Source organism: Mandrillus leucophaeus, unplaced genomic scaffold (genome assembly GCF_000951045.1).
Source record: "Mandrillus leucophaeus isolate KB7577 unplaced genomic scaffold, Mleu.le_1.0 Scaffold837, whole genome shotgun sequence".
Lineage (NCBI taxonomy): Eukaryota > Metazoa > Chordata > Mammalia > Primates > Cercopithecidae > Mandrillus > Mandrillus leucophaeus.
Window position 1 is genome coordinate 785,434 of NW_012109108.1, and position 13,729 is coordinate 799,162.

At 36.4% G+C, this 13,729-nt stretch overlaps 1 protein-coding gene across 1 annotated transcript; it reads left to right on the forward strand.

Annotated features, from left to right (window-relative positions):
* The first annotated feature begins 1,328 nt into the window (after window positions 1–1,328).
* SMR3B (submaxillary gland androgen regulated protein 3B) lies at window positions 1,329–8,187 on the forward strand. Its single transcript, XM_011968295.1, has 3 exons — window positions 1,329–1,462; window positions 2,769–2,836; window positions 7,610–8,187. Exons 2-3 carry the CDS (start codon window positions 2,783–2,785, stop codon window positions 7,793–7,795), a joined length of 240 nt encoding a protein of 79 aa, XP_011823685.1. The 5' UTR covers window positions 1,329–1,462; window positions 2,769–2,782; the 3' UTR covers window positions 7,796–8,187.
* The last annotated feature ends 5,542 nt before the right edge of the window (window positions 8,188–13,729 follow it).

Genomic DNA, 13,729 nt, shown 5'->3' on the forward strand with positions numbered 1-13,729 from the left:
AACATGGAATACTGGTTAAAAACTCACTCAGGCCCCAGTGAGAAGACTTAGGTCAAGCACCACTCAGCTAGTTAGCATCTATGTCATCTATGTGTACAACAGAGATAACAATAGAACTCATTTTATCCTGCCATGTGGAATATGCTAAAGGTTTAGTAAGTACTAGCTGTTATTATTATACAATAATGTATAAAAACTACAGATTATAGGATCATCTAGCTTAGGAAAAATTATGCTCAAAGCCTAGATGTATCAAAAAGACAAGGCTATGATTTTCCATTAGACATTCACTTCAAAGTAAAAGTGTCCATATAATTTTGCCATAATCAAAAATTGTGCATGTCATTATATTTTTATTTAATTAAATGTCTCAAGTTAATAATGGCAAGGACAACATGATTTTTAAAACAGTTTGTTCTCATTTAGTTCTTCATTGGCAAAAGGGAACTTCCTACAAAATGCATATATAAGATCTTGTAAATAGTCTACTACCTTAAAATAATCACAAAGAATTGAAATATAGTTGACTGAGAAACTGCATAAACCTTCTGACTATTATCCCTCTTCTACCACTAGATTTTTCTTTCCTGCTTTTTTGAAACTTAGATCCAAATCCTAATAGCAGCACTCATTTTCATCATCCTTCAGAAACATCTACTCAATGAAGACAACTGTGAAAAACCATACATGGGATAAGATATATACAAACTTTCAAGCACAAAACAATAATACAATCTCATTATTTCAACTAAAAAATAGAAACAAGAAACCCACAACATATAGTACGGTAATCCAAACAGTCAAGTGATATTTTAGATATTCTTTACATTACTGGCCCTGCATCATACCTGGGTGTATGTGTGTACATGCACTATTTGGCAACACTTATTTAATTAGGTACTTTTAATTTCAATTATCATTTTTGTTCCCATATGTTCTCCTGATCATGTTAGAATTTAAAAATATTTGTATTTCGCACGTATGTAGGCCTTTGAAATAAAATAGAAAATATGATGAGACTAACAAATAACAAAAGACGGCCCATTAAATCACTTGGAATAGAAAAAGCTTGTGCCAGCTTTTCCTTTGAAATAAAGAGGAAATGGTGCACCACAGGCCCCAGATTGTTTTCCTGAGGTGATAGGATATTATGATTTGCTGTATCTGTTTCCTCAGGAAACAGCAAATGTTGAACATGTCAATGCTTTTCAGGAATGAAAAAAAAATCCAGAAAAAGACTGCCAAATTGGCAAGGACAACTTTCCTATCTTTGTTTGAAGAGCAACAACTCAGAAGTTATTTTATTTCCGAATAGCCTTTCTCATATTGCCAACAGAAATCCATTACAATATATAAGAGCAAGATTTCTTGTCCCTTTTCACCTTTATTTGCCGTCTTTCAACTGGCAAGAGTCATTTTGACCAGCAGATTAATCAACTGTAAGACGGATCCTCATACAAAGGTAGGTATTTGGAAATATAAACTTAATAATTTTTATTTTGAATATTAACATTTTTCTCAAAGATAATCTTTTCAAAGATAACATTTTATGGGCTTTTCATACAACATTCATTATCAGCAAAAACATAAGCAGCTGACATGAAACTGTAAGTCATTACATGCATTAAATTTTGAAAAATTCTGGTTTTTTCAGGTCAAAGTAAAACATTCATGTTGGGCATTTGGGCCAATCAGTCCATCCAAGTACACAGTTGGCTTTTCCTCCTGATGTACCTTAAAGTTCTTGAAACTTCATAGGGATAGAATACTCTCAGATGTACTCTAAAAGAGAAAACTGTTCTACAGAATATTTTTATTATTGGTTTTTCTTTTGCTTTTCAAACTTCTTTTAAGAATGGATCATAGGAAAAGTAATAGTTTAAGGAATAGCCACACCCACATATGTATAATTGAATATTCAGTGAAATTTTGTCCATAGAATTCTTTCAAGACTTGCATTGCTCAGACCACACACTCAACCTATGTGCAGAGTTGACTATCAGGAAGCCAGTTTGCTCAATGGTGCATGGAGTTGCTTTCCCAGAACTCAAGCTATCATGTATTTGAAATACATTGTAAAATTTGAACCAATTGAGAGTAGAATACCTGGACATTTCCATGTTCTCTGCCTTAGTCTCTGATATATGGATTTTTGGAAGCACTTTGAGATCACTCATCACAGACTAAATTAATTTGGTAGAATGTTGTTAAAACTATGAAATAGATTATGTGACTCTTCTCTTGGACTATACCCAACAGGGTGATTCCTTTTTTTTTTTTTCTTATTTTTAAGCTGTTCCAAGAAATTAAATTTGTAACATAAGATCTAGTTAAAATGTTAATATCAAACCCATCTATAGAAATCTATAAAGTAATGTACCTACTATTTTAAAAATATCAAAATGTTCAAATATAAATAAGTATACATTTTAAGGTAGTTACTTCTAAGGGAAAAACCTTAATTATAAAAACTTCTATTGCTCAGAACAATTTATGAACAACTCTTTTGCATTATCCCAAGGATCAGTTTACAAGTCAAAAATAAAAACTACTTCCACTATTTTGAAGTCAAATTTTATAAGCCTACTAATATTGCCCCACAGTAACACTGAATTCAAAATAATGTTAGGCAAATTCCCTGAAAATGCTATAGTAGGATATTTGTATTACATTATATCCAAATGTTGAGACATTTTAAATACTACTTTTTAATTTAAAAAAAAAAAAAAAAAACAATCATACTGATCACCTATTGTGCTTACTTTCAGAGGCAACCGAAAGGATGAAATCACTGACTTGGGTCTTAGGCCTTTGGGCTCTTGCAGCGTGTTTCACAGTAAGTATCATTAATCACGGTCACACATCTTTATACTTTTCTCATTAACTATTATTTCAGATTTCTTTTTACGTTAATGATGTTACCTTTCCATCAATGGTTATTAACCATTGATGAAACACTGTTTAGGACTTAAATTTAAATTTAAAATCTAATTTAAATAGCCACACATGTCTGATGGCTGCCATACTGGACAGTTCAAGTCTGTAATATCAGACTGCATTAAACAGATACGTATAAATGTTAAGTCCCCATACTCTAGTCGGTGACACAGTAGGTAAAACTCTATAAAAATAAATAATTAAAATAGAACTGTTTTTCCCAGCATGTAGTTTATGGGTCATTTACACCAGAGTCACCTAACTCACTTATTAAAAATGTAGTAAACACCTCATCCAAGCCTCAATAAGAGTATCACATAATGGGAAAGATGCATTTTACCAAGGATCTACAAGTATCTTTGCATGCTAAATTTTGAGAGAATGCTAAGCATTTATATATAAACAACTACTTTGTATACAAAACCAGGTTAAAGACAAATGAGATACTAAATATCATACAAAATTACAAAAACGTTTTTAAAACACACGTATTTCAAAGTAGTAGAATCATACTTGATTTCAAAGTAGTGTTAGATTAATTCTAGGGACAGAAAAAGAAGATTAATTCCAGAGCAATTTCCACCAAAGTACTATAAAATCTACTATATCAAAAGGAAAAATATGAAGCTATTTTTTTTACATTATGACCTCCACAAATCAAGCAACATAAAATTACATCATTGTGAAACATGAATCATAAAATAATTCCTCTTTCATCTACTTTCAAAAAGGAACAAAAGCAGGAAATTCTCAGGTTACTGAGGTAGTCTAACCTTCGCTAAATTACTGAGAGTGTTATATGTTGACATAATTTTTAATAAACCAATAAAATATATTGACATATTTTAAGGCAATACCTTAATGGCTTGATTATAAAGCTGATTTTCAATATTTTTATGCCCTTAGAATACAAAAGAAAAACATTTTATAATTTCAAAGTATCAGGCTTTTGTTGTATAAAATTTTTTTAAAAGATTAATTTGAAAAAGATAGCTTTCTGGGCCAGGCGCAGTGGCTCATGCCTGCAATCCTAGAACTTTGGGAGGCCGAGGTGGGTGGTAACTTGAGGTTAGGGGTTCAAGGCCAGCCTGGCCAACATGGTGAAATACTCTCTCTACTAAAATAAAAAAATTAGCCAGATGTGGTGACATGCACCTGTAATTCCAGCTACTCCAGAGGCTAAGGCAGGAGAATCGCTTGAACCCGGGAGGCAGAACTTGCGGGGAGCCAAGCGAGCCACTGCACTCCAGCCTGGGTGACAGAGTGAGGCTCTATCTCAAAAAAACAAGAAAAAGAAAAAAGAAAAAGATAGTTCTCCAATAATATAAGCAGTATAAATAGATATAAACCTTTCCCCCAACTTAATTATATGAGATTCATGATGATTGATAATTATCGAATGTTGGAAATGTGAAGGGTAGCATGTCATTTACATGTGTGTGTATATGTACACACACACACACAAATAAAGCAAGTCTAACTACTATTAGTCCCATTAAAATACAAATAAATTTAGGTTCAAAGTATCCATGTCTTAGACGTACTGTTCCTAAACAAAGTAATGTAGGAGATTAGTGTCAATTATAGCCCTTTGAGAGAGTAGTGTTTCTTCTTAACATAGTATTGTCATCATTTTTCTGAGTTTATTACCTTTAGAAAGTTGTGGAAAGGGAGCTAATCAATGTGATTGGGTATATTTACCACAAAGATTTTTCATTACTTAATATTAAGATCAATATCAGGATATCTTTAGGAGGCAAAGATACTTTCAGCTAATTTTTTAATTGTTTTGACAATAAAAGTGAATGGAGTATTTTCCCACACTAAGGATTTGTTTTCTTGACAATTAAAAATCAAGTCCTGAACTTCCATACATCCTAACTAGTCTTTGGTTTGGCAGCACTTGGGTCAAATGCCCTGCATAATACCACAGAATGTCATCAGCTAGAAAAGACAAACACGAGGCCGGTTCTACAGAAGTGCCTTGGCATTTTTCATTTGTTGTATTAGTGATCCTAATAAAACTTTTACTCGCACATTAAGGACAGAAGCCAGGTTGAAGAGCAAATGGGAATTGAGAAGTGGAGTTGGCAAATCTAGAATACCCTTTCATAGAGCTTCGCTTTGCAGGAAAGACGTGACAAGAAAATCAATGACAACAAGGGTACCAGTGGTTGAAACTGAACCTTTTATAAGCAGGGAAATAATAAAACTTGATATTTCTTTTGCAAATGATCTATTTAAACTTTCTGTATATTTTAGGTGAAAGGGTAAGAGTAGAATCAAACAGTCAAATCAAGGTGTCATTACAGTAACTTGGGTAAAAACAAATGACTTAGGTTAGAGTGGAAGTAAGAGAAATGATAAGAAGTGGTTAGAATTAGAATTCAGGAAGGGAGATGCAAAACCAGTAGGATTGTGGGGGAGAAGTGTGAGTTGAACATAAATGGTAGTTGTTTTCTGAAGAAAATGAGTCAGTTTATAATTCCCGTCATTTAACTGTCTCATTTTCCTCAGAAAACAAATTCCAATATTATACTTACAAGAAGTAAAGGGAAGACTGACAGAGCCAAGTCCCTGAGAAGACACTTCTAAAGAAAGAGAAAATTCCTAGCTATCAGTGACTCCATGGTTGTGTGGCCAGTAAATCAGGGAAGTTCATTTCTAATTGCCTGAAATATCTTGGTGAAGCAGGAGAAAAGCCACTTTGGTGGGGGTAGATGAGAGCTCAGGATGAGGTGGAGAATGTTGATAAAACTGGCATCAACTTGGAAAATTACAGGCCTCTGGGGAAGTGGGAAGAGATAATGTAAGATAAGACACTCAAAAAAGGATTGCAGACAGCACTGAAGGACGCTAACTCTGATGGTACAGTGCTGGTGACATCCTCTAGCATTGTTAAGAACCTGGCATTAGGAATCCAGGACAGGGATGCTTTACTGTAATAGTAAAGTTTAGGATTAGCAAGGGTAATGGCCAAATAGGTGAAGGGACTGAGAACCACAGGAAGTGAATGTAGTTTTGTGTCCAAAAAAAGCATCTGCTCCAAGCAACCTGGACTTCTTGCCATCAGTAGAACGGAACTTCATTCTTACCCCAGAGCATTTGTGTATTTTCATTCTATTTGGCATGTTTCCTCCTTCTTTTATATTCTTTAAGCCTCTTTCCAAATGACTTCTTCTCACTAGAAAAATCCTTCATCATTTTCCTATCCAGAACTGATCGCTTTAACTACCTAATATATTTGTTCCTTGCACTACTTTCCAGCTTTTGTATGTTAATTTTTTTAAATGGAGACAGAATCTTGCTACGTTGTCCAGGTTGACCTTGAACTGCTGGCCTCAAGCAATCCACCCACCTCAGCCTCCCAAAGTGCTGGGATTACAGGCATGAATCACCATGCCCAGTCTCAGCTATTTTTATTCCTAAAAATTGTGCTGTATGTATACCATACTTGAGCCAATCATCGCTCTAAGCATTTTACAGGTAATATTTCAGAACAAAAATCTGACGATAACCACAGGAGGTGGATCCTTTTATTAATGTCATTTTTCTGACGAGAAAAAGAGACTCAAAAAGTATTCCACACTCACTCAACCTCTATGTGCCAGAAGCGGAACTCAAACCCTCGCATGAAACCCCACAGATTCATTCCACTCATTTCTCTTCCCTTTAAATCATATTTATCCTGCCTTGTACTGTAACTCCTCTGCCTGTAGATTCATAGAAGATCTGTTTGTAACCCTGGCTGCCCACCACAGCTCCCACATTAGCTCATTGCACAAAGTAGGTGTTCATGATATTTTTCACAATTTATTAATGTTCAAAGTCTGAACAGCCCTGAACTCTTAAATTAGACGTAAAAAGACATTTTTCTCATCCTGGAAGGGCATTTATTTCCACTTACAATTTATTTAAACGACAGATTCGACTATAGGCAAAGGGTAAGATTTTTGCTCATTATATAAATATATATATATATATTTTTAGTCAACACTATCCCTGCTTTCATAGACAGCCTAGGTAATCAGAAAGCAAAGGAGAAACTTTTTTTCTTTGATAATAGACTTTCAGACTATGTGACTTAGATACAATGTAATGATTTTCTATTGCTGCATAACAAACTACCACCAATTAGTAGCATTAAAAACTCATAAATATCTCAGTTTCTTTGGCCATAACTCTGAATTTGGCTAGTTGGCTTCTCTGCTCAGAGTCTCACAAGGCTGAAAAGGTGTGTCCACTGCTGTATTTTTTTTTTCTGCAGCTCAGCGTCCTTTTTAAAGCTTGTATGGTTATTGGCAGGATTCGGTCCCTTGGTTATTGGGCTGAAGCCCCTACTTTCCTGCTGCTTGTGAGCCAGGGGCCACTCTCAGCTCCTATAGCGGGTCTACCATGTACCTCCACGTGGCCCTCCCCACAACATGGCATCTTGATTCAAAGCACAGAGAAAAGCATTCGCTGCAGCCTCAAATCTCTCTGATTTCTTCTGTCTCTGACATTGTAGAACCTTTTTTAAAAGGGCTCACCTGATAAGGTCAGGCCAGCATGTGCCAGCAGGGAGTAGAAATCTTGGGGCCATCTTACAGTTCTGCCTACCATGGAAAGCATTCACCCTTATATTTAACTGTGAAATAGGTGAATTAAAATTATTTACTTCTCTTTTCCACAGCCTGGTGAGAGTCATAGAGGCCCCAGGGGACCATATCCACCTGGACCACCGGCACCTCCTCCACCTTTTGGCCCAGGATTTGTTCCACCACCTCCTCCTGCACCCTATGGCCCAGGGAGAATTCCACCACCCCCTCCCCAACCCTACGGTCCAGGGAGATTTCCACCACCCCCTCCTCAACCCTAAGGTCCACCACTCCATCCTGATGGCCCAGGTTATCCACAGCCTCCTTCCCAACAAAGACCCTATCCACCTGGACCTCCATTTTTCCTGGTAAATTCTCCAGCTGATCCTACCCTCCCTACTCGTGCACCCCAAATATGAACAACTGCAGCAGGTGCCACCACCACCACAAAAGACACCACTACCCTCATAACTACTGCTTCTACTACCCAAAATACGAATTCCAACTCTGCTTCCAGAAGACTTTTGTGTCAAATCGCTTCCATTTTTGAATGAGAATGAAAAATTCCAAAAGTGCTGAGCTTTAGGGAAAAATAATCTTAGAAAGAAATTGTAGAAAAACCCTATGCAAACATAACATTTATACCAATGAGGTGAAAATAAAGAATTGAGCATCAATATGAAGTCTCCACTGTTATCATCAGAGCAACATTTTTCCCCCAGTTATGTCACCTAAATGAATATTAGTGCTGCCAGAAGGCTAGTCTTGTCCCATGAGGCCAAAGAGTAATTAAGGAAAAATGAAATGAGACACTTCAACTTGAAACTTAAGGTTATGAAGTGGGAAGAGTAAGGAACAGGATTCTCTCTTCAGTATGGCAACCCATCATACAATTACAAAGCCCAAAAGATGTTAATAGATACTAAAATGAAAGAATCTTAGCCCTCACCATAGCCTGCCCCCTGAAAACTCCTGAGTTCCATGTAATCATTGCTTATAAATAATTGCAAAGAAGAAACACCATTTAACAAATCTAAATATCTGAGATGTGAAGTACAAGTCTTAGAATTTGATATGAAAAATCATTTTCTAAGCTAAGACAGAGATAGGAGATGGTTTCAGATACCAATAGGAAGAGGCTGATGGCTAAGATTTCCAAGTGTCTTCTGCTCTAATTATTAGTTGATGTTTTAATCAGAAGTATTATGATATGACTATTTAGGAAATGGCCTCATGATGTCTTGAGAGCTTTATCTTTCCATGTTTGACTTTTTCCTTCAGGACACTTAACTTCCCACATTGCCATCAAACACTTATAAATTAAATCTCAAGATACCTAAAGTAAGCAAAAATTTTTATATGTGCTCAGTGCTTTCTTCACCCCCACCCCAGAGACAAGGTCTCACTCTCATCTCCCAGGCTGGAGTACAGTAGCGCAATCACAGCTCACTGCAGCCACGACTTCCCTGGCCCAGGGGTTTCCACTTCAGCTTCCTAACTGGGACTACAGTGCACACCACCACTCCTGGCTAATTTTTTTGTAGTTTTAGCAGAGATGGGGTTTTGCTATGTTGCCCAGGCTTCTCTTTCACTTTTGAGAATCTACCAGGGTACAGGGACAGTTTTAGTAGCACAATAACAGCAATATTGAAGGTAGTCAAAGGAACTGTCCTCATGGAGCTTCTATCTAGTGAGAAATAAAAAAAAGTAGACACGTGTCAATAAAATGTAAGAAGTGAGAGCGCTTTGAAAAATGATAAATAACAAGTAGGGAGACACCAAGTTGTGGTGACTGACTTTTATGTGAGATAATCAGGGAGAAGCTCTCTGATGAAGTGATATTTGAGGAATGACTTTAAGAATGTTAAGAAGTAAGGTACTAAATGACCTAGAGAAAACATGTTCAAGGCAAAAGAGATCAACCATGTAAAGATCTGAAGCAGCAATGGATTTTGTGTATGAAAAGAGCCAACAAATGTTAATGTGGTTCACACTCAGAAAAGAGGAGAGTGGAAGGAGATGATATGAAGAAGGCAGAGAAAAAACACAATGTAAAGAGATTTGGATTTTGAACTTTATTCTACGTGTGATGGGAAGTCATTGCAACTTTAAATGAAGAAATAGCATTATGTGATTAAAATTTTCAAAACTTCATCAGTCTGGCTGTTCTATGGATAGAAAACTGTTAGAAAAGCAAGAGTGGTGGCTATTTCGGGAGTCCTGATTAGAGAAGAGGTGCATTAAACAAGGCAAAGATCAACGGAGATGGAGAGAAGTGGTCAGTTGCAGGGTACAGCTGAAAAAAAAAATTCAATGAAGTGTGGAATATTGGGTTTGAAGGAAAGTGTATAATCTAGAAATATCTCTGATAATATTGGCCTAAGCAACTATGTGAATAGTGATGTCATTTAGTAAGTTAGGAAAAATTGGGAAAAGATCAGGGTGTAAGGGTGTGGAATATCATGAATTTCAGAACGTGTTAAGGTTGTATTATCCATTTACCTTCTGTATTATTGTACTGCTATCATATCATATTATCACAAACTTAGAAGCAGAAAATAACACAAATTTATTATCTCACTATTCTACAGATAGAATTCCAGGTAATAATATGGCTCAGATAGTTCCTCTGCTTAGGGTCTTGCCAGGTTACAATCAAGGTATTAGTAAGGCTGCATACCTTTTTGCAGGCTTTAAGGAAAAATCTGTTTTGAGGCCCATTTATCTCTTCTATATATCTATTCTTTCTGACTCTTGTTTGGTTATATCTCTCTGACTCCAACCAGAAATATATATATATATGTTTTTAAGAAAAATATTCATTCTTTGATTATTTAATAAAAGTGAGACTAGAGAAGACATGAAGTTTAATGCTTTGATTTTAAAAATTGGAGGCAATTCAATTGCTGGTAATGACAATGTCTTAGGGGTTACCATGAAAAAGGTTAGGATAAAATAAAATAATGTTGGCTTTTCAAATCCAAATGTTAGAAGTAAGGAGGGAACTGGGAGGCCATGGATTGGATGAATCATTTATAGGGATGTTGAAGTCATCAAACCTGATGAATAAAGGGAGAAGATAGTGACCAAAGTGATAAAGTCTGTCAAAATTCCCAAGTAGTGGCTGAGCAGGAAGAAATTACTCCAATAAACAATAACAGTGAAGAAGTATGGCTTTTTTAAAGACTCTTCAAAGTTGCAATGATAGAAAAGAGATGAGATCTAGAAATAGCAATGAAAGAAAGGTCATCTACCTGATCTTGGTGTTGCTATATCCATATTATTTGTAATGGGCAGTGATGGATGATATCACAGTATAACATAACCCTCAGACGGCTGCTGTTATGACATAAGTGTTACAAAGCAGTGCTATCGGTAAATGAAATAAGGAGTACCTAAACAGAAACAAGTTGCTCTGAATTACTCAGCAAGGTCTTGTGTACTAGGCTGACATTTGGTGATGGGATGAGAAGACTGTATATACATGATTCTTCTTAATATTGTTGTTGCGGGAAGTCAGGGACCCCAAACAGAGGGACCAGCTGGAGTCATAGCAGATGAACATAAATTGTGAAGATTTCATGGACATTTATCAGTTCCCAAATAATACTCTTATAATTTATTATGCCTGTCTTACTTTAATCTCTTAATCCTGTTATCTTTGTAAGCTGAGGATGTATGTCACCTCAGGACCACTATAATTGTGTTAACTGTACACATTGATTGTAAAACATGTGTGTTTGAACAGTACGAAATCAGTGCACCTTGAAAAAGAACAGAAAAACAGCGATTTTAGGGAACAAGGGAAGACAACCATAAGGTCTGACTGCCTGCTGGGTCGGGCAAAATAGAGCCATATTTTTCCTCTTGCAGAGAGCTTATAAATGGACGTGCAAGTAGGGAAGACATCACTAAATTCTTTTCCTAGCAAGGAATATTAATAATTAATACCTTGGGGAAGGAATGAATTCCTTGGGGGAGGTCTATAAATGGCCACTCTGGGAATGTCTGTCTTATGTGGTTGAGATAAGGACTGAAATACACCCTGGTCTCCTGCAGTACCCTCAGGCTTATTTGGGTGGGGAAAAAATCCCACCCTGGTAAATTTGAGGTCAGACCGGTCTCTGCTCTCAAACCCTGTTTTCTGTTGTTTAAGATGTTTATCAAGACAATACGTGCACTGCTGAACATAGACTCTTATCAATAATTCTGGGTTTACCCTTTGCTTTGTGATCTTTACTTTTACCCTTTGACTTGTGATCTTTGTTCTCCTTTTTGCCCTTTGAAGCATGTGATCTTTGTGACCTACTCCCTGTTCTTACACTCCCTCCCCTTTTGAAATCCTTAATGAAAACTTACCGGTTTTGCGGCTCAGGTGGGCATCACAGCCCTATCAATATGTGATGTCACCCCCAGAGGCCCAGCTGTAAAATTCTTCCCTTTGTACTCTTTCTCTTTATTCCTCAGCCAGCCAACACTTATGGAAAATAGAAAGAACCTATGCTGAAATATTGGGGGCGGGTTCCCCCAATAATTGTTATTTCACCTTGATTCAAGGTGTAATTTTATTTTTATTTGCAAAATTCTTGAGCCTCTAATATGCATATTTATAAAGATAAGTGATCTATACATTTGCTTCCAAGCCCTGTGGGACAGAGTATGGAGAAAATACAACTACCTCTACCAAGTACTGCAGTAGATGCAGTGTACTTGGGACACAGACAAGTTTTCAGTTTTGCCACACATTACTGCAAACACACAGAGAAGAAACTGAGAAAATAGAGGATCCTGCTGATGAATTTTCATGGGTTCAAGAGAGCAGAGTTGATGTTTGTGTATGGGGGAAAAAAAGAGATTATACAGCCCTCCAAGGATGACGATGACAGTCTGGATATAGGTGGATGATCTTAGAGACATGGAATCTTAGAGGAAAAAGATGAAGAAGTGTAAGACACAAGATTAGCCCTGATGGCCTCTTAAAGAAATGTGAGTAATACATTTTAATTATATCCTCTTTCTCAGAATTGTTCTCTCAGGATGAGAGGGTCTTAACAAATGCACCCAGAGCTCAGAAAGCCTCCACCTCAATGCTTTCTTAATTTGTTTAACATTATTTACTAACCTCCATGTGTTATGAACTGTGGTAGTTACCTGGGATAAATAAGTGATCAAACTAAAATGTTGCTCTCCTGGAGGTTAGAGAGTATCAACGGGGAGAGGGTTATGTTTTTTCTGTCAACCCTGTGAAAAACCCTTATCAACTCAATTTCACCTTGATGTTATTTGACTGGCAAATGCTGAAATTACCCACATTTTTGCTTTAACAGTTTTGGTGACTGCAGAGAAAGAAATATGTGATTATCATTACATCTTTAAACAAACTCATTTCTCAAAGGTTTCTTGAAATTCATGAAAAATGTATTTAATTAAAACTATAATATCAACAACAAGAGCAGATACAAGGCATACCAATCTATATCCATCTGGGAAAAAAAATTATTTAAAAAATAATGCATAATTCTAAGTGTCTGCATTTCCCTTGGAATGCATCACAAGTTTCACATAGGTTGTGTGTAAATACCACAATGAGAGCTGACTCTTTTTAAAATAAGGCAAGTATATGCCTGAATCACTCTGTGCCTCTGACTAGCATGAGAGAAGGAGAGGAAACAAAGATTAGCTGGAAAGGTCAATAGATAGCAGGTTTATTGCAAGGGGTGAATTATTAAAGTGAGCCAAAAAAATACAAATAGGGTGGCAGAGGGTTGAATGTTTGAAACTGTGAGTTTGGAGGTCATGCAGAACCTTTGTTTCTCTCCCAAATGTTGTCTCTAGGTACTATACTTATGTTTGGATCTTTATTTTTTTCTTAATTTAATATGCACATACACAAACATCTACAAGCACCATCTCATTACTTGCAGCCATTTTAACCACCAGATGTAGCACTTCCCCCATCTCCTTGTAAGCACATATATTGCCCCAAATTTTTCCCCCACAAGAAAGCTCCTTAATCAAAACTCAATTCATCTTACAGTGTTTGGCTAACACAGCTCCTGCACCAAAATCTCTCTGCTTCTTTTCCAAGTCCCTTTATAAAAACTGCTAAATAATTTTTTCAAGTCCATTCTAATCCTTCATTCAATTAGTATTTGCTACACATCAGAACTTTATAGTCAATTTTGTGTATAAAGTTAATCAGATAGAATCCCTAC

Bases quoted from the DNA above. Each gene is read 5' to 3' on its own strand.
- SMR3B (XM_011968295.1), top strand. From the start codon at position 2,783: ATGAAATCACTGACTTGGGTCTTAGGCCTTTGGGCTCTTGCAGCGTGT. The intron at 2,837-7,609 runs GTAAGTATCATT...TCTTTTCCACAG, and splicing joins CTCTTGCAGCGTGTTTCACA to CCTGGTGAGAGTCATAGAGG.